Raw genomic sequence first — 26,791 nt, 5'->3', positions numbered from 1 at the left:
CAGCTCTCTCTGAGGTTCGGAGACCGGATTGCGGCGAGATAATGGTGGGTGGTTACACCTACTATTGGTCTGGTCGCTCTGATGGTTACCATACCCAAGGAGTTGCTGTAGCTGTGTCCAATAAGCTGACCCCAATGATAATTGAGGTAACACCGGTCAACGAGCGTATTATGAGATTAAGGATTCGTCACTCCTTAGGTGTCATTTCCCTGGTCTCTATTTATGCTCCGACTGAGGCGAGTGATCTTACCGTGAAGGATGCATTCTACGCCACACTCGAGTCTGTGGTTGATCAGTGCCCCAGACGAGATACACTTCTAGTCTTGGGGGATTTCAATGCATCGACTGGAACTGATAGGGATGGTTATGAGGTGTGTGTTGGTCCCCATGGGTCAGGAACTATGAACCAGAATAGCACTAAGTTCCTTGACTTTGCAAGAAGTCATGGACTTAGGGTGGCTGGTTCATGGTTTCAGCGCCCGCAAGCTCATCGCTGGACTTGGTATTCCAACGCTAGCGGTGTGGCAAAGGAGATTGACCATGTCCTCATTGACGGTCGTTGGAGGATGATCCAGAACTGCAGGGTCTACCGGAGTGCTCAGTTCCTCAATACTGACCACAGGCTTGTTGTAGCAACTCTAAAGCTGCACCTTAAATCCTGGAGAATGGTACCATCCCAGCCTAGGCTGGATGTTGCCAAGCTCAGGGATGAGAGAGTAGCTGAGGAGTTTGCGAACAGGCTGAGTGGACACTTGGGGGTCTGGGTGCTTTGGGGGTCCTGAAGAGTTGTGGAGCACCTTCAAGACCACCGTCCTTGATGTTGCCGGTGGATGCCTTGGAGTTCACCGCAGGGCAAAGAAGAATTTTGTCTCTCAAGGGACACTGGATACCATTGACCAGAGTCGCAGGGCCAGGCTGAATGGCAGAGCTGAGCTGTTCAGGGAGCTGAGGCGTAAAACTGTACGTGCACTGAGGGTGGACAAGGAGGCCTATGTGCGAGGAATCTGTGAGGGGGTAGAGCATCACCTGTGGACAGGTGATTCTCGTCCCGCTTACAGGGGAATTCGCGCATTACGTTCATCCAAGCCCATCCCTCGGAGCACTGCAGTTCGAGCAGAGAGTGGTAGGCTCTTGACAGAGGAGTCTGAAGTGAAGGCCCGCTGGGCCGGTTACTTTGAGCGGTTGTACCAGGCTGATCCCCCAGCTGTGGAGTTGGACATCAAGGGTGTTACAATCCCTGTTGCTGACCCTCGAATCAACTGTGGTCCACCATCGCTTGTGGAAACACGGGCTGCGGTGAACCAGTTGAAACGGGGCAAAGCTCCAGGGATCTGTGGCATCCATGCTGAACTTCTCAAGGCTGGTGGAAATGCTGCACTCGCGTCGTTGTATGCAGTTTTGTGCTCTGCCTGGAACACAGGCATCATCCCAACTGACTGGAAGAGGGGCCTTGTTGTCCCTCTCTGGAAAGGGAAGGGTGATCGCCAAGACTGCAACAACTACCGAGGGGTGACGCTGCTCTCAGTGCCGGGCAAGGTCTTTGCTCGGATAATTCTTGATAGGGTTCGCCACCATCTGCTTGAGCACCAGCGTCCAGAGCAGTCAGGCTTTACACCAAAGAGGTCAACGATTGACCGTATCCTTGCACTTCGTGTCCTCACTGAACGCAGACGAGAGTTTCGGCAGGGGCTGCTTGCAGCCTATGTTGATCTCTGTAAAGCGTTCGATTCAGTGAATCGGGATGTCCTCTGGAGGATTCTTGGTCTTCGTGGGGTGCCACCGAAACTGATCGATCTGATGTCTGAACTCTACTCTGGTACTGAGAGTGCTGTGAAGTGTGGTGGTACCGCCTCTGACTTATTTCCAGTTGTTACTGGAGTTCGTCAGGGATGTGTACTTGTCCCCACACTTTTCAGCACTTGTATGGACTGGATTTTTGGGAGGATGTCGGAGAGATCAAGTTGCGGTGCATCGTTTGGCAATGTCAAGATCTCGGACCTTGATTTTGCAGATGATGCAGTCATCTTTGCGGAGACTTTAGACATCCTCTTGGGGGCCCTCGAGGTGCTGAATGAGGAGTCGGAGCCGTTGGGATTACGGATTTCTTGGGTCAAAACAAAGATCCAGGCTTTCGGTGACATCTTGGATGCTGCTGTCCTGTCTGTGTCTGTTTGTGGTGAGGATGTTGAGGTCGTGGATAGATTCACTTACCTTGGCAGTGATATTCATGTCTCCGCAGGTTGTGAGCCGGAGGTCAATAGACGTCTGGGTCGGGCCTGGGGAGTCATGGATTCACTGGATCATGGGGTGTGGCGCTGCCGGTACCTGTGCGGGAGGACGAAAGTCCGAGTCTTCAGGTCCTTGGTACTTCCAGTCTTGCTCTATGGGTGCGAGACTTGGACTTTGACCAAGGATCTGAGACGGAGACTTAATTCCTTTGGTACCAGGTCTCTTCGGAGAATCCTTGGCTATCGCTGGTCGGATTTTGTGTCCAACGAGCGGTTGCTGAGAGAGACTCGGATGAGATTTGTTACCTGCATAGTCCGTGAGCGTCAGCTGCGGCTGTATGGACATGTGGCTCGTTTTCCTGACGCTGATCCTGCTCACCAGATTCTCTCAGCGAGGGAGTCTCATGAGTGGAGGAGGCCAGTGGGCCGACCACGTGCCTCATGGTTGCAGCAGGTTGACCATCATCTCAAGGAGATGGGGATGGGCCTGGCATCTGCCTGGGGGATGGCCAGACGGAGGCCCCTGGAGTACCGGCGGAAAGTGGACGCAGCGACGCGCTGTTCTGGCACATGCTCCCATACCTGACCTGATATATATATATACATATATACATACATATATATACATACATATATATATATATATATATATATATATATATATATACATATATATACATACATATATATATATATATACATATATATATATATATATACATATATATATACATATATATATATATATACATATATATATATATATACATATATATATACATATATATATATATACATATATATATATATACATATATATATACATATACATATATATATACATATATATATATATACATATATATATATATATATACATATATATATATATATATATATATATACATACATATATATATATATATATACATATATATATATATATATATATACATACATATATATATATATATATATATATATATATATATATACATATATATATATATATACATATATATATATATATATATACATATATATATATATATATATACATATATATATATATATATATATATATATATATATACATATATATATATATATATATATATATATATATATTTTTTTTTTTTACTGTGTAACCAACAACTCCAAGCCTATACACAACCAGTGTGTGGAACAATAAAAAGTACACAACTGGAAATTGCATGAATATCGATAGTTGTAAGCTTTCCCCTGCACTGTCTGAACCCAAGAGCTGTTCAATGAGGTATCATTCAGCATTACACGTGCTGTTGTTACGACGTTTACCCCGTTCAGACACAATCACGCAATTTGCATTTATACTCGTAGAGATAGATCATGGAAATAAAAATATTTTTGTAAACAGAATTGCACTCCTTCAGATTTTTGTAAACAAAACCCAAATTGTCAATGGAATTTTCCCAGGAATAAATAATAATAATAATAATAATAATAATAATAATAATAACAATACCATTCCTTTTGTGCTGTGACAGCACATCGGGCTGGCAAGGAGTGGAGTCCTGGACAGGTCACCACTATGACACAGGTTACCCTGAGTGGTTATTACCCCAGTACACTGGTACATTGACACTAATTTTTCTGACCTCAGAATGGTAACAGACCAAGTCAATCCCACCTGGTGTTAATTCAACAGCCAACGGGTCTTGAACGCAAGACCTCAATAATATTTTTTTTCGGGATGTAATAAAGGACACAAACAACTGGTATGAATAACTAATTTCAAGTGTTTAATAGATGGCGTAAAAGATGCTGAATCAACAGGTGGAGGTGAACTCCCGAATAAATGTATTTTTTTTTCAACAGCTTTGAAAACTCATTTTATTTCAATTTAATTATGCACTTGAACACTGCAGAACACAAATCACCTTCTTAGCACTTTCAACAACCTTCAGTTTAGCAACACTTGGGTAAAATGTTATGCCGTCTCAACCGATCAAATTTGCTGCATGCGATGAGGGAGGAGTAGCAGCAAGATTCAGACAAAGTGGTGGCGCCTTGTAATGTGTGGTGGCACAGAACTAGCCACATCCAAAATATCTGTTTGTTTGTGTATCTTTTTCTCAAAGATGATTCCAAAATCATTTCCTCTGAGAGGAGTTGGCAGAAGCTTCCATCCTGGGCTGTTCCGTTTGACTCATCGGCTTCGTGCGGTTGCCATCACACCTGTTATTCAAAGTTCATGAACAAATAGTCAGATTCACTATGTCAGTAAATTAATTTTCGTTCAAAATATTGGTAGATTAGCAAACCTATACATTTTCGAAAACGTAATGACATGGGGAATCTAAAAACACATGTTTACATTTACAGACATACCTGCATGGCCGCCATTTTGAAAATCCAAAAATGTCCGCCACGGTGGTATGTCCGTAAATCGAAACATTGATTTTCGGATTCTCCATGTTATAACGTTTCCGAAGACGTATAGGTTGTCTAATCTACCAAGATTTTGAACGGAAATTAATTTACTTTTCCTTTTAATGTTTGAGCACTACATGCAGAAGCAATGCTTTGTGTGCAATGTCCAGACTTGATGGGATCATATTTTCATGTGTTCGCTTTATATGCTCGTTTTGAAGAATCGGATTTGGTTTGCGTTTCCATGATTGATCTGGAACCAGAACGTTGAAATGTTTACAGATGTGCCAATGGATTACTCTACAGACGCTGTGATTACGTGACAAGGACAAATTTATTCCAAGTCGGTGAAGATCTGGATACAGATACAAGAATATTTTTATTTATAAAGTGATTATTCACCATTGAGGAATGGGGCCAAAAACAATATACTGCATAGCATGACCTTTCAAAAATTTATTGGACCCAATATGTTCTACTGGATCAGACATTGCATGGCAGAGGTATGCACTCTCCGGAGTACCCTTCCAGTTTATTTCTGTGTCCAGCTGTTCTGACATGAGTTTTTTACATCACGAAAGGAGGTGATTAGTACTTTCTGTTTCTCCCACACAAAACCTGTATTAGTCCGATTGTCTTAATCCTGCCAGTTTCGTCAAGGCATTAGTGCAGTGGCCTTGGTCTTGGGCATTGATGATGACTTGTTCTCCATCCAAATTAATTTGGCCTCTTCTCAGCCATTCCAAAGAGCCTTCCTTGTCGATCCCTGCCCCATAAAGGTCTTTTTTTTTTAATATTCCTGCTCTTCTTTCATTCTCCCATTTGTCAGAGTATAATTGCTGATATTAATTTTTGTAGTTTTCCTCTTTTTTTCTTTACAATCGTTGGAGCTGTGTTTCTTTCTGTTTCATTTTCCTGTGTCGTATCTGTAATTTGCACCTGTTTTTGCTAAATGGATAAAGCATTCCTTTTCTGGTTTGCTGTTTTCTTTCTCATATACAAATATCATCCGATAGTCTGTTGAGCTTTTTACATACTCCGCTAATCCGACACACGTTCTTTACACTCGGCTAAGCTCCGTCAGACCGCCTCATCCTAATCTCGGTCAGTACAACCTCAGTATGCATTGTTTTTATAGAATACCTTGAGAATAGTTAGAAGTTTCCTTGTTTTGGTGTCGAGATTGTTGATCTCCAATTGTGGCCAGTTTATAATTACACAGCTGTATTGTAATTATTGCACTGCAAGTTGGTTTATAGCTTTAATTTTGTTTTTTTGGAGAGAGGGCCAGATGACTTCTGTGTGGGTACTCTTCGCAGATTGTTTTACGCATTTTTTTTTTGTGTTGTTCCTGGGGGCCTCATTCTATTCTGAGGTATTTGTCGGATGCTTCGTTTTCCAGTTCCTGTATTGCTGCACTTTAATCGATTGAGACGTTGTTTGGTCTTTTTGTTTTACCTCGTACAAACATGCGTTTGGCACATTTGTCAACACTAAACTCCATTTGAACGTCCTCCCTGTAGTACTTTACTTGTTTCAGTTTATCTGCCAATATCTTATGATTCAGTGCGATGAGTTTTAGATCATCCATGTACAGTAGATGTGTCACCTTTCTTGTTTATTTGGTCATTTTTCTGTGCCATGTCAGATGTCACCTTGTCCTATCTTTACTGCTGGGATTTCAATCTTTCCTTCCAAGTGAGGTAGTATCAGTGTTGTGTTTCAGAGCATCATTGCTTTCTCAATCAGTATGACTATTTGTGGTACATTTTGTATACTTGTATGCATTTTATAATCCATGAATGTGGGACACTATGAAAGGCTTTTTTGTAATCTATCCTGGCTGTGGTTTGTCGGAGCTTGCAATTTTCGAGTATGGTTTTGTTTAATAATAAATGGTCTATTGTTCCATAACATCCTCTCTTACATCCTTTCTGCTCTGCCTCGAAAGCTCCTTGTTGAGTGAGGTGGTCGTAAATTACATCTGTGATTATACCTGGTAAAAGCTTGTATGTTGTTTGTTGGCATGTTGTTGGTCTATATTAGTTTGGTAGATGGGTTTCTTCCGATTTGGGGATTAGAAGAGTGTTGATTTTTGCGAACCATTCATTCATCCATTGGCCGTTTTCTTTAATGAATTTCTTGAATGCTTGAGCACAGTGAGGGTGGAGAGCATGTCGTTGCTTTCACCAGAAGTTTGGAATCCCATCCAGGCGAGGACATTTGAAGTTTACCACTTTTGCGAGATGTTTTCTAACTTTTTTCTTCATCAATTCTTATTGTGTGTTGTATTTGGAGTTTTTGATGGGCAGCTAATGGTTCTATTCCATTGTTTTCTATGTTGCATTTCTGTATTATTTGTCTGATTGTTTCCCTGAGCTTTGCACTTCTGTTTCCCCTCTTGACTTTTCCCCAGTGTGGGTCCTCACATGTGTCTTGAGACCTGACATGCTGCCAAACGATACATTGCACATATTGCACTTGTATGGCTTATCACTTGTATGCGTTCTGATGTGATTCTGACATTGTGAGTTAGTCCGGAATCGTTTCTCACATATGCTGCACTTGAACGACTTCTCTTCAGTATGAATCTTCATGTGCACCTTGCAGTTTGAACAACAACTAAATGATTTGCTGCACACAGTGCACTTAAATGGTTTATCTCCAGTGTGAATCCTCATATGTCCCTGGCAGTTCGAGTAATAACTAAATGATTTACTGCACACACTGCACTTAAATGGTTTATCCCCAGTGTGAATCCTCATATGTCCCTTGCAGCTTGCGTTATAACTGAACGATTTGCTGCACATCGTGCACTTAAATGGTTTCTCTCCGTTGTGAATCCTCATGTGAATGTGGCGGTTTGTATTATTACTGAATGATTTCTTGCACATTGTGCAATTGTACGGCTTTTCCTTCGTATGTGTTCGCAAGTGTTCTTGGCATTTTCCGCTTCTTCGAAATGATTTGTTGCAAACACGGCATTTAAACAGCTTCTCTCCGGTATGAATCCTCATATGTTCCTGTCGGGTTGAGCTCTCACTGAATGATTTGTTGCACACACTACACTGATATGGCTTCTCCCCAGTGTGAGTCCGAACATGTGCTTGGTACCTTGACTTCCACGTGAATGATTTATTACAGACAAGGCACTTGTACGCATTTTCTCCACGATGTGTCCTCATGTGTGCCTCGTAGCATGAGTTCTGAATAAATGATTTGTTGCAAACATGACACGTGTCCGGTGTTTCACCAATATGTGTTTTCATGTGATTCTGATACGTTGAGATGTCAGAGAATATTGTGAAACATACACAACACTTGAACGGATTCTCTGAAGGGTGGATCCTCATGTGTATCTGATAGGTTGAAATGCATGCAAATGTTTGATTGCACACGGTACACGTGTGTATCTTTTCAGAAGTGGGAATCTTCGTACATTCATGTGCATTAATATTTTTCTGTTTGTAATCCATGAACTTCACCCCACCACCCTCTTTGTGTTGCGGCAAAGCATTCTCAACGGACGTCACACCATTCTTAGTAAAGGACAACATCGTGAACATTGGTGTCGGTATTTCTGAAGATTGGAGAGAAAAAACACAAAAAGAAGGCTATTTAACACAGTGATGCAAAACACACAACACATAACAATGCATTTTCAACAGCGATGAATCATCAAACTAACACTTTCATGAAGATGTCACCTGGAAGCCAATTGATGTATTTTTTCAGTGATGCCTTTATTTGTGCTAATTTAAACCTTGCCAGTAGGGAGAGAGGTACAAAAGTGGAATTTAATTTAAAGTTTCAGGAATAAAACATATAAATGACACTTCAGTGATAGACTGACTATTGCAGAGACGTTTTCAAAGGGACCTTCCATGATTCCATTGGGAAACTAGAAGAGCACTTGGTGGAGCGCATACCTCCATCAGGCTGAACAACTTATGTTTTGTTTCACACTGATAGGCCGAATCTAAATCTGGACCTCAGACAAAATGTAATCGGCTTGTTACTGTCACCGACCCAACTTATCCACCAGGTTTCGTCCGAATCCGTACATGACTTTTTTGAGATATCATTTTTGGCCTAATCTCTCAATGGTGAAGAATCACTTAAAATTTTCAGTATCCGAATCTTCACCAACATGTTAAATTCACCTTTGTTACACACCCAATCTGTCCACAACCTTGTGAGTTATTTTGCTCACATACAGGCAGACAGACAAACAGACAGGGTGGAAAACATAAGGTGGCGGAGGTTTAATTACCATGCTTTATTTCTTGCCATTCACTTTTAAGTGCGGGTAAAATATCAAGGACAGTATATCAAGTCCTAAAAAATATGCAGGGTGTGTGTATGTGTATATATATATATATATATATATATATATATATATATATATATATATATATATATATATATATATATATATATATATATACAGTGGGGAGAACAAGTATTTGATACCCTGCCGATTTTGCAGGTTTTCCCACTTACAAAGCACGTAGAGGTCTGTCGTTTTCATCATAGGTACACTTCAACTGTGAAAGACGGAATCTTAAACAAAAATCCTGAAAATCACATTGTATGGTTTTTAAATAATTAATTTGCATTTTATTGCATGAAATAAGTATTTGATACATCAGAAAAACAGAACTTAATATTTGGTACAGAAACCTTTGTTTGCAATTACAGAGATCAGACGTTTCCTGTAGTTCTTAACCAGGTTTGCACAGACTGCAGCAGGGATTTTGGCCCACTCCTCCATACAGATCTTCTCCAGATCCTTCAGGTTTCGGGGCTGTCGCTGGGCAACACAGACTTTCAGCTCCCTCCAAAGATTTTCCATTGGGTTCAGGTCTGGAGACTGGCTCGGCCACTCCAGGACCTTGAGATGCTTCTTACGGAGCCACTCCTTAGTTGCCCTGGCTGTGTGTTTCGGGTCGTTGTCATGCTGGAAGACCCAGCCACACCCCATCTTCAATGCTCTTGTTGAGGGAAGGAGGTTGTTGGCCAAGATCTCGTGATACATGGCCCCATCCATCCTTCCCTCAATACGGTGCAGCCGTCCTGTCCCCTTTGCAGAAAAGCATCCCCAAAGAATGATGTTTCCACCACCATGCTTCACGGTTGGGATGGTGTTCTTGGGGTTGTACTCATCCTTCTTCTTCCTACAAACACAGCGAGTGGAGTTTAAACCAAAAAGCTCTATTTTGGTCTCATCAGACCACATGACCTTCTCCCATTCCTCCTCTGGATCATCCAGATGGTCATTGGCAAACTTCAGACAGGCCTGGACATGCGCTGGCTTGAGCAGAGGGACCTTGTGTGCGCTGCAGGATTTTAATCCATGACGGCGTAGTGTGTTACTTATGGTTTTCTTTGATACTGTGGTCCCAGCTCTCTTCAGGTCATTGACCAGGTCCTGCCATGTAGTTCTGGGCTGATCCCTCACCTTTCTCATGATCATTGAGGCTCCACGAGGTGAGATCTTGCATGGAGCCCCAGACCGAGGGAGATTGACTGTTATCTTGAACTTCTTCCATTTTCTAATAATTGCTCCAACAGTTGTTGCCTTCTCACGAAGCTGCTTGCCTATTGTCCTGTAGCCCATCCCAGCCTTGTGCAAGTCTACAATTTTGTCCCTGATGTCCTTAGACAGCTCTCTGGTCTTGCTCATTTTGGTGAGGTTGGAGTCTGATTGATTGAGTGTGGACAGCTGTCTTTTATGCAGATAACGAGTTCAAACTGGTGCAGTTAATGCAGGTAATGAGTGGAGAATGGGAGGGCTTCTTAAAGACAAAACTAACAGGTCTGTGAGAGCCGGAATTCTTACTGGTTGGTCGGTGATCAAATACTTATTTCATGAAATAAAATGAAAATTAATTATTTAAAAATCATAAAATGTGATTTTCAGAATTTTTGTTTTCGATTCCGTCTTTCACAGTTGAAGTGTACCTATGATAAAAATTACAGACCCTTACGTGCTTTGTAAGTGGTGAAAACCTGCAAAATCGGCAGTGTATCAAATACTTGTTCTCCCCACTGTATATATATATATATATATATATATATATATATATATATATATATATATATATATATATATATATATATATATATATATATATATATATATAACCACTTACTGACTTGACTGACTGACATATTAATGTTCGGTACCTTCCAGGTGATGTAAAAAGCTGAAATTTCATGTGCTAACGGACATTGAAGCCGATACACTGGGGAAAAAAAAATCACAGAACTGACGGAAAGCATCTGTATATGAAAATAAATAAATGAAATATATATATTTTTAAGATAAATAAATAAAAAATGCAGGTGAGCGACTCAATAATGGGGAAGCATGGTAATGTCGCGTGCCGACTGACATCAAAGCCAATTCACCGGGTAAAATCACAGAACCATTGGAAAGAAGAAAAAAAAATCACACACCAAGTTTATTGGCCTCGACCTGTGTTAAATTGTAGTGATTCTGATTTATTTCAGAATAAAATTGCTGTTCCTGTACGTTTCCTCTGTTGGGTAGCGAATTTCAAAGTAAAGAATCAACCACGGGCTCAAGGGAACTTTCAAAAGACCTCCAGGATAAAAGTTGTGGAAAGGCACAGATCAGGAAATGGGTATAAAAACATTTCATAAGCCTTGAATATCCCTTACAGCACAGTCAAGACAATCATAAAGAAGCCCACTTTGAGTCCCATTTAAGGTATGCATTAAAAAAAAAACACTCCAGAGATTCTGAAGCCAAGTGGCAAAAAGTTTTGTGGTGTGACGAAACCAAGATAGAACATTTTGGCCAAAATGCAAAATGTTACATTTGGTGCAAACCCAACACAGCACATCACCCAAAGAACACCATCCCCGACTGTGAAGCATGGTGGTGGCAGCATCACGTTACGGGGATGTTTCTCATCAGCAGGGACTGGGACACTTGTCAGGATAGAAGGGAAAATGGATGGAGCAATGTACATGTACATGTACATATACATATACCGTACCTCCTGACTGTTATGGTGAGCATCACCATGAATTATGTCTCACACGGTAAAACCGCATAATCCACAAAGAACAACTGTCTGTCTGCCACCCAGACAATTGTTCCCGCTAATGCAAAACATTCAACCAGAAGGCACGTTATGCGATCGGCGGGTGAATCGAAAACATGTGATGTGTGACGAGCACTCCCCTGATCTCCATTGGACATAGTCCTACACCAAAGCGTAAGCTCCAACTTAGAGGCCTCGGTCCGGCGACTTTGTCAAACAGACTACACATTCTAGTGATTCAACAAGCCAGTGTGCCCAAATTGAATGACTCACCTGGTGCAGTAACATGGGTCAAAGAAAAACATTTACTTCCTTTACTTTGTTGCTTACGAAATGTGCGAAAAATGGTTTTGTTGGTGGATTCACGATGCGTTTGTTACAATTCAATTTTGCAAGAATTGCAAGAATTGCAAGAAAGAAAGAATTTTGCAAGAAATCTGTTCAATGGTTGCAAGAATCACTGCCTGAAGGCGATCAACTAGAACAGTCATTGACTGTCTTGCCACAAACCACACACCACACAGCAGCTGCTGAGAATACGTTCGGATTGATTTTGCTTCCAAAATCACCATTCATACACCTTCAAGTAAAATTATCTCGTAACACAACCAAAACTGCTCTCATTACATTTTTCATGTCTTTCTGATGCCGAGTTTTGACATTATAAACAAAAACCTTTCAATTGCAAACTTTGTTCTTTTTCAAAAGGGAAATGATCGATATCTTTAGGACAAAACAAGTTAGAATTCTGATGAACCTATTACAGAACATCAGTGCTGCCGAAGCGGTTTTTTGGAAAAGGCTGTACTGGGTGGTGTGCCGTTGCCTTCACAGCAGCAGTTTGAGGAGGAATTTGGAACTTGGTCATGGTGCCAATGACCGCTCACCGACCCTACGTGAAGGACACCGTGGGATCTTTAACGTCTATCATCTAATGCTGGCAGATAGGACACCCAGTTTAACATTGATGAATCACGCTGCCTGTGAAACACCGGGATGCTAGTGTCAAGCTCGGTGGAGAATCAAACCCAGGCTAGATAGCTTAGAGGGGAGTTGGCGTCCTCCGAAATCATTCTGCCAGTCCTTGGGTGGAGTTAGGAACAGGAAATTCAAGCTAAAATCGCTGTATTTAAGAAGCAACGTTGAGATCACCATTTGCATCGAAAGAATCTTCACTCAGCTCTTCCTTCACATGAATGGTGTTTGAAGTTGGAAGGGCGTGATCAGGGAGACCCCTCCTCTCACCTAGACCCGTTTCACCTGCACAAAACCCAATGCGAGAGCAACATGTCATCTTCATTCTTAAATTGTATGTCAGGTTATCCATTAATGATTGTATTATTGTAGTAATTTTTTCATAATATATAAAAAATCTCAACTCGTGCAAGAACAAGGAAAGAGAGGATTAAAAAGAGCAACATATTAACAGTGGTGTAGGAGGTGGACGCAAGAAGGAATTGATTGAAGAGAAAGGAAAGAAGGAAACCTGCAAGTAAGACGGTTCTGTTATGTCAGGTAATGGGAGGTGAAATTATTGTGGGAAGGGATGGAAGTTGACAAAATATGGTGATTGATCTCCAATTTGAATCCCTGGATGGAAGGGACGAGTCAACCAGCCTCAAGAAGATGGTTCCACAAATTGGAGAGAACAAAGGTGGTGGTCTCAGCATGGATTTGGGGAATTTTTCCAGGTCAGTTACTGGAAGAATGAGTGCATCAGGGAGAGGGTTTGTGCCAGAGGGAGCCAGAGGAGAGATGGTGAAATATAAAATAAATAAAGTGTGTCAGCAAACCGTCTGCAATGTCAGTGCAACAGGTCTTGTGTTTCTGCCTCTCAATGTGAGAGATGAGAGGATGTTGAGAGCTTGATATAAAACAATTCCGGAGAGACAAATGTTATGATGGATGCCAGCCCAGAGAGGAGAGCAGCACTCCATTGAGATGCAGACAAAAGATGGTATTGTATTAAATGTACAAATTTTTGCAGGACGTGTGTGGCATTGGGGTTTAATGTGCCTGGTGTTGGCTTAATGGCTGGAGTGGTGGGCTTGGGATATGAGGGTCCTGAGTTCAAATCCCACTCAGCTGTTGAATTAATACCAGGTGGGGTTGATTGCCTGTCATCTTTCTGAAGTCGGCAAAATGAGTGCCAGCTTGCTGGTATCCTGTGTCTGAGAGGCAACCCATCCAGAATTGTGTCCAATAGCCAAGGAGACTGCTTAGGCAGTACCAACACTCTGTACAGAGTGTGCTCCCAATGGATGGATGGATGGATGACCAACTTTGCTGTTGGGTTAACCCCGGAGAGGTCATACTTGATGGTAAGGCCTTAATGTTCAAAAGACTCAATTACACCGATTACAATTTCTCTCGACATATTGATCTGGCAATTTGAATAGGTCTTTTTAATCCCGTGCCTGACCGTGGAGGTAGAGAGGTTGGTTCACTTGACAATTCTTCCGGTATGACAAGGTGAGACTGTTTGATTTTTCAGGATGAAAAAGACGTATCCCAATCATCAAACCAGCACACTATAATGAGTTCTAGATTCTGTCTCCTCGTCAGGAGGATGAGGTACAAATGATCTATATAATGAATTCATGACTTTCCATAATTGATATAAAGTAAACATAAATTCACATTGCCTCCTTGAAAAGTTATTATTTTGGGAAGGACACATCAACACAATCGGTTTCAAACTACTCGGAGTATTGCCCACACACTCCCGGGGCCTCGCAGAACAAGTGTCAACACCAGAGTGAGTTGTCTCCATGATGCAGTGAGCCAGCTCATCATCCTGTTCAGCCTCCAAGAGTTGCACTAAGACACATCCAAGCACGATTGCAGTGGTGAAGTTAGTACGTCCGAGAAACACAGAGGCAATGGGCAAGTGTTATGGTCATAGAAAATCCAGGTTTCTCCTTGAGAGACATGATGGCCATCTTTTGGTCCACAGAAGACTGGTATGCTTCATTCTATGTCCAGGAATTTGCAAGGTTTGGATGTGGAAACGACATGATTTGTAGTGGTATTGCTGAAACCGTTCGCACCAACGGGATCAATATAAATGGCAATCTGACGGTAAATCTCTACATAAATGACACTTCACAACAACATGCATTGCTGACCCTTCAACAACATGGTACAGGAGTCATCGCTATGCATGACAAGGAACGTTCTTATTTACGTGTCTGTCTGTCTGTTTGTCTGAGAGCAGAAGATCTTGGAGATAAGGGGGAGGACCCAAGCTTCACATCTGATGCCCAAACGAAGGTGTATTGACCGCATTAAAATCTGTGCTCATTAAGGAGGTCGGGGTTGACCCCCTCCCCCCCAAAAAAACGGTATTTGCTCTCTTCTCTGAAACTACACACAAAATTTCACTGAAACTCGACCACAACCTTAATCACCTGTGATGTACCAAAGTTTGTTCACGGCATGAAGAAAAAAAATCAGGGTCGAAAAGGGTCTGTGGGGGGTTTTTGAATGACTGTTGCTCCTGATCCAGGTGAGCTTCAGAACGTGCAGACAAAATATCCAAGAACAAAAGATAATACTGTGGAATACAAACTCAATGGATGCTCTAAACACATTTCCAATCAAGTATTGATACTTGCATAAATTGGGCAAAAGACTGGCAGATGTAATTTAACCTGAGCAAGTGCAAGGTGTTGGGGATGGGAAAGAACAATGAAAATAGAGATTACAGGATGTAAGGGGTAATTTTGGAGCGTCACACACAGGAGAAGGATCTGGGGATGGTAATAGATACGGGAGGTAAGCAGGCAGCACAGGGCCAGGCAGCTACAGGTAAAGTAAACAGGGTTTTCGGCTGTATAACAAGGGGGATCAATTATAAATCAAAAGTGGTGTTAACATTGTGCAGGAATTTAGTGAGGGCCACATCTAGAATGTTGTGTGCAGTTTTGGTCACAACAAACTCAGGAATGACAAACTAGATGGCATGGAAAGGGTTCAGCGTAGGGTGACTAGATTGATTCCGGGCCGAGCTCGACTCAGCTATGAGGAGCGGATAAAGGAGAAAGGGCTTTATTCACTAGAAAGGAGGCGGTTACGAATAGATATGATGGAGATGTTTAAGATAATGAAAGGTATAGATAAAATAGGTGAAGATGAATTATTCAACAGAGTAGACAGTGATAGGACCAGGGGCCATAGCCTGAGGGTAAAGAAGAGGAGAGTTAAGATGGTAGTTAGGCAGTGGACCTTCACTCAGAGTAGTTAATGCATGGAATGGTCTCCCTGGAAAGGTAGTGGCAGCAGAAACAGTAGATAAGTTCAAATGATAATTAGATCGGTTCCTGAAAGTTATGGGGATAGAGGGGTATGGGGAGTTGATGAGACTTTTCGGTAGTTTGAGCATTGACGGGTGATTGTGTACGGAGTGCTGTTGGTGAGGGTCTTGTCAAGGGGGTTGTGTGGTTGATGTGTGTTTTTAACCAAGCCCAAGCCCCTTCCCCTGAGGGGAAGAAAAAAAACTACAAAAACTACAAAAACAAACAAACAAAAATTATTTCATTAATTAAAAACATGTTTTTTTGCATTTTCTTCCTTGGATCTTGTGTAGATGGGTTGGTGTGGTGTTCGTACAGGCATGATGAGCTGAATGGCCTCCACCTGTGTGGAGGTTGAATAATATTATCCTTGTAAGTATCGTTACCTTCAAGTTGAATAATATTATCTTGTATTCTTACCTTGTGAGGGAGATCCATTTGTAAGTTCAGGTTCCACTTTCACCACCACGATAGAAGATTCTGCAGAGAAAACAAAACCTGCTGTGAAAAAATGAAACCAAACAAAAAACACACACACACACACACACACACACACACACACACACACACACACACACACACACACCCACACACACCCACACACACACACACACACACACACACACACACACACACACACACACACACACACACACACACACACACACACACCTGCAAGCTCAGATGTTTGACACTGTGAAGCAGGAACGTGTTGTGAATTTTTTTTTCACTTTTGAGCTCAAGTTCACCACTGAAACGAACGAGCTTGATTGCACCACACAACACAAGCTACCTTGATTATTATCAGCAAATTTATTGAAAGGCAAACGGGGACAAAAAAAAAAACAAATTACACAAAATATTCTAAAACCACCAACATTCCACCAAATTACACAGTACAGCATTACCGCGTGATTATGATTATGTAACTTGTTCCCACAGTAGTTAACCTTATGAGGGAGAGGGTCACTGTTCAAGGTAATGGCATGCTGGGGAAATCACCCTCGGTGGCTTGGAGGGTGACACAAAATAAAGTTGCCCCATTGTTAATTTATTATCACAAACAATCATAATATGAACCAAAAAAGATTGCAGGAATAACTACGGGCACCTATTAGGTGCGGGCCCCAGGGTAGAGTTATCACACCTGCACCCCCACCTGACCCACCCCTGCCCGCCAACCCCTCTCGACACCCCCGATGACACAAAATCCTTCTCAAGACTGCGTGGGGTAATTATTCGATGAATACCATCTAGTTTATTCACGTACACTTGACATTCACCGCATCCTCCATACCTGGCATTATAGAGTGCAAATAATCTCCGGAATCTGCCTGTCTCTGCTGACAATGAGGGAGGCCTCAGGTAGTAGAAGTATCAGTCTGTCAGGGGTGATACATGCACCTTCGGGGTTTCCTTCCTTTTAGTGTACGTATGTTATTCATGTTACCAAACCCAGCGCATTATGTCATGTTGCCGAATGACTGCAATCCAAGGTTATGAATGAATATAAAGGTCAGCGACCACTCAAATGGATCTTTGTCAGTTGGGGGCTGTGACTTCTGAGTGACGTTACAATGACCACATCAACAGCATAATGTTTTTGAAACTTTTATTTCAAACAAACAGATACAAAGTCAAATGAGGAAGTTCACCATTACATACAATGTCCAACTCCGATTCCAACCAATGACTCCGACGTCCAACCAAGACATCCTGCTTTGATCGGACGCCAACAACCCCCTTCTGGTAAAACTACCAAAATCACGAATCACTGCTCACCTTCACTCTTTCATTCCTCTTTTTTCCCACCCATTTTGTTTTTTTATTATTATTCAATTGCATTCAGAATGGGATTAAAATGAATTTAACTCAAATCAAATGGAAGATCAAATAGATACAGTCCTGCATTGGAGTAATCAGAAGGAATCTGAACAAGCAAAAAGCAAAGATTAAGTCGTTAGGGGGAACCTGGATAGGATTCACATTTCAGCTGCTACTCCTCCACCTCCAAAACCATCCAGGCACAGCCAAGTGAGCCTCATTCAAAAAAACAAACAAACAAAAAATCAAAATCAAAAAATAAAATCAAAAAGAACCCAGATCCAAAAAATTAAATAATTCTGACTGCCAGACCATGTGTCCGATCAAGTTGAAATTTTAAACATGTATTTAATTCACCATCATGACAAGATCATAATTTTGAAGTTTCATGTCCATTGATTAAGCAGTTCCAGAGAAAACGTTATTTAATATTTTTCTTCAATCCAATATGGCTGCCAAACCATGTGACTGATAAATTACTCCTAAACAAACTTGAACACCCATGGCTTGCGGAACATTTATGTGAAGTTTCCCCTCGATATGTGCAGCCGTTCTGGAGAAGAAGATTTTTTTTATAGGTTTTAAGGTAAATACAATATGGCTGCCAAACCAATATGACACGGTTTTAAGGTAAATCCAATATGACACGGTCTGGCACCCTGCCCTGCTCACCAACCCCTCTTCCTATGGTATCCAAGGCCATCTCCACTCATGGCTCGCTGACTTCCTCTCCTGTCGCAGTCAACATGTGGCCCAAAATGGAGTTCTTTCATCCCCTCTTCCTGTCCAGGCTGGAGTTCCTCAAGGTAGCGTTCTGGCCGTGTTCTTTTTCTGGTTTTCATCAATGATCTCTCCGACTCTCTGGAAAATACTCTATATCTCTTTGCTGATGACTCCACCCTCTGCCGTACCATCGGTCATCCCTCAGACCAGCAAGCAGCAGCTTCTTCGCTCACTGCAGATTTGGATAAAATCACAAACTGATCCAACACATGGAACATGTCTTTCAATCCGGATAAATCTCACACTCTCACTATGTCTCTCTGAAAGGACCGTTTAGGACCCCCCTCCCACCATCCACTTTCTCAACAATCCTCTGGAAGAAGTCTTTCTTTCAAGCTTCGGGGTCTCACTATCTGCCATGACCTTTCCTGGGAAAGCCACATTTCAAACCTCGCCTCCAAAGCCAGTCGCAGACTGGGAATCCTCCGTCGTGCAAAGTCCTTCCTCGGCCCACCTGAGCTCCTGACCACTTATAAAGCTTTCGTCCGCAGCCTGATGGAGTACTGCTCTCCCCTCTGGGCTGGTGCTCCTGCCTCCCACCTTTCTCGGCTTCACGCTGTGGAAACCAGGGCATTTCGGATCATTGGCATCTCCCGCAATGAGGCTGAGTCTTTGGGCCTCTCACTCTCTCACCGCAGGCTGGTCGGTGGTCTTTCTGTCTTCTACCGTCTCCTCTCCAGCCTCGCCCCCCCTGCTCTCTCTGCAATTTGTCCACACCACATTTCTGCAGGGCGCTCAAGGTCTGCCAACAACCCCCTTCTGGTAAAACTACCAAAATCATGAATCACTGCTCACCTTCACTCTTTCATTCCTCTTTTTTTCCCACCTTTCGAATAAACTCCCTCACTCTATTCAATCCCATTCTTCCCTCCAGGCCTTCAAAATAGCTGTTCACCACCACCTCTTATCATCCCCCATCCAAATTCTCGATCTTCTCTATCCCCGATAATCCACCTAAGCCCACCTTCTTCAAATTCCATGCTTTCCTTCCTGAAAGTCCCTGTAATGTCCATCTTGTATTCCCATGTTCCCCGCCCTATCCCTCTCCTTTCCACGGATCTCCTAATGTCTCTGTTCCCCACTGTGTTGTCCTTTCCAATCCCACCCCTCTTGTCTCATGATCCCCTTGCTGTGCGTTGTGTGTTACCTCTCACACGAGCCTCAACAAGGTATACAAAAAAACAAACAAACAAAAAACCATGTGACCTATGGCATTATATGTGTGATCCTTTTGTTCCTCATGGATAGGTGGTCATATGTGTAAAGTTTCACCTCCATCTGTTCAGTCACTTCAGAGGAGGAGATTTTTGAAGGTTTTTATTTGAAATAATCTGGCTGCCGAAACACGTCACCGATGACGACATCACATTTTTTTTTCTGGAGACCATTTTATCCCTCGATGACCCTCAAAATTTTCATACTGATCAGATGTAGTGTTCTACATATGTAATTATGACATCATAACAAAGGCAACAATGATGTGATTTTTGAAAAAAAAATCAGTCATTCTCCATGAGGAGTACTTGCAATGTGCCAAGTTTCATTTTTTTCCTTGGTACGGTTTCAGAGATACAGAGGTCCAAAGTTTTTCCGTTTTTCCAACATGGCTGCCACAACACGTGACCTATGATGTCATTATTATTAAAACATTCTACATGAGTAGTCGCACCTATGGTCAAAATTTCATCTCAATCCCACAAAGGGTTGCGGAGAAAAACACTAAAGTTGCTGACAAACAAACAGACAGACAGATAGGCAGACAAACAAACAAACAAGGAGTCATAGACTGGTACTTACGAAATCGTCAACTTGACCTCTGACCTTGTCTAATAAAAGCTGTCTCTCGAGAAGGTAGCGACGCAAACCAGAAGTTTCTACGATGATTCTGTACCAAACCATCAAAAATCGAATGTTTTGGATGTTTGACCTCACTGTGACCTTGACCTTTGACCGATTTTGACCAAAATCTAATCAGCACTAGCCATCACCCTCCTGAATCACCTGGTGTAATTTGACATTGGTAGCTTCTTCCGTTCTCGAGTTATAGTGCCTACAAACAAACAAACAAACAAACAGAAACGGAAGTCATCAATATACTTACGAAATCTTTAGATTTCGTAAGTAACAAACACACAAACAGATGACAGAAGTCATCAATATGATTTCGTAAGTAACAAGCAAACAGACCGAAATGCAATACCCTCTCCTTCGGCAAGGGTAAAAATTATGAATAAACAAAGGGTCAATACTCTCATTTCCCTGCTTTTTGGGTGGTTTGAAGAATAGATCTGGAACATGAAATATGAAATCTAAATCTTGAACGGTTTTTGAAAAATCAGTTACATAAGCCAAGTTCCAGAGATGGTTGCCATGGCAACATAATTCAGCTAATTGCAGCAGTGATCACATCAGGTTGAGATCATGTCATGAAGAATTGATATTTGCAATATGAAAATGGAATGAAGAACGGAAGAATCTTCCGAATGGAAGAACAGCATCCAAATTAGAAGGGCACTCGGTAGAGAGTATCCCTCTGCCAGGCTGATTAGTTTATGTTTTGTATCCTACTAATAGGCTGGATCTGGATTTGGATCTGAACTAAAATTTCATCAGCTTGTTCTTGTTACCTAACCAACTCATCCACCAAATTTTGTCCAAATCCATGCATAAATTTTTGAGATATTTTGTTCACAAACAAACAAACAAGACAAAGATGTCGTTCAGAGCACAATACTTGCAAAATCCACCCCCCTCTCCAAAGGTTGCTATGGATACATCAAATTGTCCATTTCATTAAGATTAAAATTTACAATCTTAATCAAAGCTCAGGTCAATCAGATGAAAATTGATTATTTTTCAGATTGAAAAGGATGATTTTAGAAGTTTGACCTCGAGTTGACCTTTGACCTTTTATCGCAAAAATAGTTGCTTTTCCAATTTAGTCATGTACTGTGCAATTGCTGTTTAATTTTCAAGTCAATCAGATGAAAATTGGCAATTTTTCAGATAAAAATTGATTTTAGAAGTTTGACCTTTGACCTCAAAATCCATAGTTGAGAATACCTCTACAACTTGGTAAAGTTTCATGATGATCGGTTTAGAATTGTGACCTGTAGGCGAAAAATAGACAAACAAACAGACAGAATAACAAAATTGACCGACCAATATAGGAACTTGAAAAATCTATTTTGCAAGTAACATACAGACAAGCCGGCAGGCGGCCATGGGTCGCCGAGCATCCGATGACCTTTGACCCCTGATCTGAGTTAATCTAGTACTAAGTACTTACGAAATTGCAATCAAATCGGCTAACCCGTGTCTGAGCAAGGGGGCTTTGAATGGTCATTTTGCCCGAACAATGCACTCATTGACCTTTGACCCCTGACTTAGCAGAGATAGGTCAATATATCCTGAAGCAAAGTTGTAGTACCCATTGAGTACTCTGTATCTATGAACTTTCATTCGTATCGGTTAACCTGTGTAGGAGCAAGGGGGATTTGAACGGTCATTTTGCCCGAAAAATTCACTCATTGACCTTTGACCCCTGACCTAGCCAAGATAGGTCAATATGTCCTGAAGCAAAGTTGTAGTACTCATTGAGTACTATGTACCTATGAACTTTCATTCGTATCGGTTAATCCGTGTAGGAGCAAGGGTGCCTTGAATGGTAATTTCGCCTGAAAAATGCACTTATTGACCTTTGACCCCTGACCTACTTGAGATAGGCCATTATGCAAATGAGCAAAGTTGTAGTACTCATTACGGTCTATAAGCATGTAAAGATTCATTCAATTTGGTTCAACCGTCTTGGAGCTTGTGTACTTTGAATTTTCAGCGAGAATGCTCAATGGCCCTCGGACACCCAAGTTGAGAGGATTACCATTTGGAAACTATAAGATATAGAAAAAAATGGATGTCATATAGTGGATAGAGAATCACCTTAAGATTAGGCATACCAAATCTCATAGAGTTCCATCTACTGATAACTACTCGGTATCAATTTGAATGAAAAGTATCGAAAATGCGGTTTGATATCGGAAATCCCCGAAGTTCGAGGGGGTGCTGTGGGTGAACAAAGATATAAATCGAAAATCCGGCTCCATCGTTTGTGCACAATGTATTCCAGATGATTAGTGTGAATTTTCATGACCATCCGACCATAACCCTAGGAGGAGTAGCATTTGGCGCGAAAGCACCTCCAGCTCTCGCATATTATCGATGTTTGCCCTTTGACCCCTGACCTAAGCAAAATCGGTCAATATGTCCTGAGGCAAAGTTGTAGTACTCATTGCGTGCTATGAACCTGCAAAGTTTCATTCGGATCGATGCAATGACCTGGTCGCTCGGGGGCCTTCAATTTTCGCCAATTTTCGGGCATACCCCATTTGTAGGGGGCGCTGCGGGTAAACTATTCCATATATCACAAAAACCGGAATATATTTAGTAGAGCATCACCTGAAGATGATGCATGCCAAATTTCATAAGCCGACGTGGGATAATGACTTTCGGAATTGATTTCGCGTTAACGGTACCGATTTTGAAGGTTTTTCGGCTGTTGCTTGGGAACCAAAGCGTCCCGAGCAACCATCACAATTTCCAAAGCACTAGGTCATAAGTTGTACCTACCACCCGAGTTTGGTCAAGATCGGCCCACGTTTACTACCAATTATGCTGATGACAAACGAACAAACATCCAAACAGACAGAATTACTGACAATAACGATCACCTATTTTGGCGACCCAACAGGAGTAAAAACATAATCTCCATCCCCCTTCGGTGGCAGAGGTAAATATAAGCCTCAACTGTGCTGTTAATATCTACCGGTATTGGCGTTAATATCTGTGGATACTGGCGTTAATGTCTGTGGATACTGGCGTTAATGTCTGTGGATACTGGCGTTAATGTCTGTGGATACTGGCGTTAATGTCTGTGGATACTGGTGTAAATATCTGTGGATACTGGCGTTAATGTCTGTGGATACTGGCGTTAATGTCTGTGGATACTGGCGTTAATGTCTGTGGATACTGGCGTTAATGTCTGTGGATACTGGCGTTAATGTCTGTGGATACTGGCGTTAATGTCTGTGGATACTGGCGTTAATGTCTGTGGATACTGGTGTAAATATCTGTGGATACTGGCGTTTATGTCTGTGGATACTGGCGTTAATATCTGTGGATACTGGCGTTAATGTCTGTGGATACTGGCGTTAATGTCTGTGGATACTGGCGTTAATGTCTGTGGATACTGGCGTTAATGTCTGTGGATACTGGCGTTAATGTCTGTGGATACTGGCGTTAATGTCTGTGGACACAGGCATTAATGTCTGTGGATACTGGTGTTAATATATGCGGATACTGGCGTTAATATCTGCGGATACTGGCGTTAATATCTGCGGGTACTGGCACTAATATCTGTGTGTACTGACGTTAATATCTGCAGGTACTGGCGTTAATATCTGTGTGTGCTGATGTTAATATCTGTGTGTGCTGATGTTAATATCTGCGGGTAATGATGTTAATATCTGCGGGTACTGATGTTAATATCTGCGGGTAATGATGTTAATATCTGCGTGTACTGATGTTAGTATCTGCGGGTACTGATGTTAATATCTGCGGGTACTGATGTTAATATCTGCGGGTACTGATGTTAATATCTGTGGGTACTGATGTTAATATCTGCGGGTACTGAAGCTAATATATGCGGGTACTGAAGTTAATATCTGCGGGTACTGAAGTTAATATCTGCGGGTACTGAAGTTAATATCTGCGGGTCCTGAAGTTAATATCTGCGGGTCCTGATGTTAATATCTGCGGGTCCTGATGTTAATATCTGCGGGTCCTGATGTTAATATCTGCGGGTCCTGATGTTAATATCTGCGGGTCCTGATGTTAATATCTGCGGGTCCTGATGTTAATATCTGCGGGTACTGATATTAATATGTCCGGGTACTGATGTTAATATTTGCGGGTAATGATGTTAATATCTGTGGGTAATGATGTTAACATCTGCGGGTAATGATGTTAATATCAGCTGGTAATGATGTTAATATCTGCGGGTAATGATGTTAATATCCACGGGTAATGATGTTAATATCTGCGGGTAATGATGTTAGTATCCGCCGGTAATGATGTTAACATCTGCGGGTAATGATGTTAATATCTGCAGGTCATAATGTTAATATCTGCGGGTCCTGATGTTAATATCTGCGGGTCCTGATGTTAATATCTGTGGGTACTGATATTAATATGTCCGGGTACTGAAAGGTCCAGGTACTGATAGGGTACTGATAGGTTAATATCTGCGGGTAATGATGTTAATATCTGCGGGTAATGATGTTAACATCTGCGGGTAATGATGTTAACATCTGCGGGTAATGATGTTAATATCTGCGGGTAATGATGTTAATATCTGCGGGTAATGATGTTAATATCTGCGGGTAATGATGTTAATATCTGTGTGTAATGATGTTAATATCTGCGGGTAATGATGTTAATATCTGCGTGTAATGATGTTAATATCTGCGGGTAATGATGTCAATATCTGTGTGTAATGATGTTAATATCTGCGGGTAATGATGTTAATATCAGCGGGTCCTGATGTTAATATCTGCGGGTCCTGATGTTAATATCTGCGGGTCCTGATGTTAATATCTGCGGGTAATGATGTTAATATCTGCGGGTCCTGATGTTAATATCTGCGGGTACTGATGTTAATATCTGCGGGTAATGATGTTAATATCTGCGGGTAATGATGTTAATATCTGCGGGTAATGATGTTAATATCTGCGGGTAATGATGTTAACATCTGCGGGTAATGATGTTAATATCTGCGGGTAATGATGTTAATATCTGCGGGTAATGTTAATATCTGTGGGTAATGATGTTAATATCTGCGGGTAATGATGTTAATATCTGCGGGTACTGATGTTAATATCTGCGGGTACTGATGTTAATATCTGCAGGTAATGATGTTAATGTGTGGGTAATGATGTTAATATGTGCGGGTAATGATGTTAATATCTGCAGGTAATGATGTTAATATGTGCGGGTAATGATGTTAATATCTGCAGGTAATGATGTTAATATCTGCGGGTAATGATGTTAATATCTGTGTGTATTGATGTTAACATCTGCGGGTAATGATGTTAACATCTGCAGCGAATGATGTTAATATCTGCGGGTCATGATATCCGTTCTGAGCGAACATTATAAATCGATCTTGTTGAGATATACAATAACCTCTGTTCAACATGACGGTGTTACCTGATTCCGGTTCCGTTCTAGCTCCTCCATCCCGAAGGTTCTGAACGTCCAGGATCTTGAACTTGCAGATCCCAGCATCCCCTCCAAGACCCACTCTGGTCCTTCCATCAGAGACCGACTTAGAGTCCGAGGAGCTCGGATCGTGTGCGTAGCTCGGGTGTTCCCTCTCCATGATCCCTCTCCTCCTCCCGGTCTTTCCTCCCATCCCTCTGAGACACGAACCTGATCCCGATATCTTGGATCCTTGAACCACGTGCGTCGATTTACCCGGAAGTACAATATGTGTTTAACGTTCCTCCAATTAACCAGAATCGTTCGAATTAACATGAAACCCACGATTCTTGTTTCAAATGTTCATTTCAATTTAAGTTTAAACAGAAGCGGTCTGATGGGTTGGAGGGAGAATGGACACGCTTAGCTGAAGGATGTAAATCATACACCAAAGAGTTTCTTTTTCCTTTTGTCGAGGAGTGAGGCTCTGGGGTCGACAAGGTGGAACTGACATTGAGATAAACGTCTCGGGAATAAATGAACAGAAAAAGAGGAGGAGGGGGGTGTGGGAGGAAACAATGAAATCAGCAACTAAGAGGGTTGGGTTGGGGATTAGGGAGGGTTAATGAGGGTAATAAAGAGCATGGGGTCATAATTGGGGATGACAAGGGAAGAGATGGCGGTGTCATAGAAAATCGAATTCTACTCACCTCTAAAGGTCAGTGACCCTCGTCCAGTCTGAGTGTTGTTCCATAGGTTGTTCAGCTTGAGTGCAGGTGAATAGGGTCACAAGTTCAACTTGAAGGGTACTCGGTAGAGCGCGTACCTCTGCCACGTAATGCCTGATCCACGAGGACATATCGAGCCCAATACGTTTTTGAGACAACCTGCTGTATTTTGGCCAAATCTTTTGGCCAAA

General features: G+C 41.9%; 1 protein-coding gene across 1 annotated transcript in view; it reads right to left on the bottom strand.

Moving 5' to 3' along the window:
- Positions 1-26,391, bottom strand: part of LOC147009928 (uncharacterized) — a 138,902-nt gene extending 112,511 nt beyond the window's left edge. Inside the window, exons 1-3 of the mRNA XM_085862580.1 lie at positions 25,882-26,391; positions 16,432-16,491; positions 12,869-12,976 (exon numbers count right to left, since the gene is read on the bottom strand). Coding sequence (XP_085718706.1) covers positions 12,869-12,976; positions 16,432-16,491; positions 25,882-26,086 — 373 coding nt within the window. The 5' untranslated portion in view covers positions 26,087-26,391. The remainder of the gene's footprint in view (positions 1-12,868; positions 12,977-16,431; positions 16,492-25,881) is intronic.
- Positions 26,392-26,791: the final 400 nt, after the last annotated feature.

This window comes from Eptatretus burgeri, chromosome 17 (genome assembly GCF_056783735.1).
Source record: "Eptatretus burgeri isolate ZD-2024b chromosome 17, Ebu_testis_v1, whole genome shotgun sequence".
NCBI classification, from domain to species: Eukaryota; Metazoa; Chordata; class Myxini; order Myxiniformes; family Myxinidae; genus Eptatretus; species Eptatretus burgeri.
This window is presented reverse-complemented; position numbering and strand designations above follow the sequence as displayed.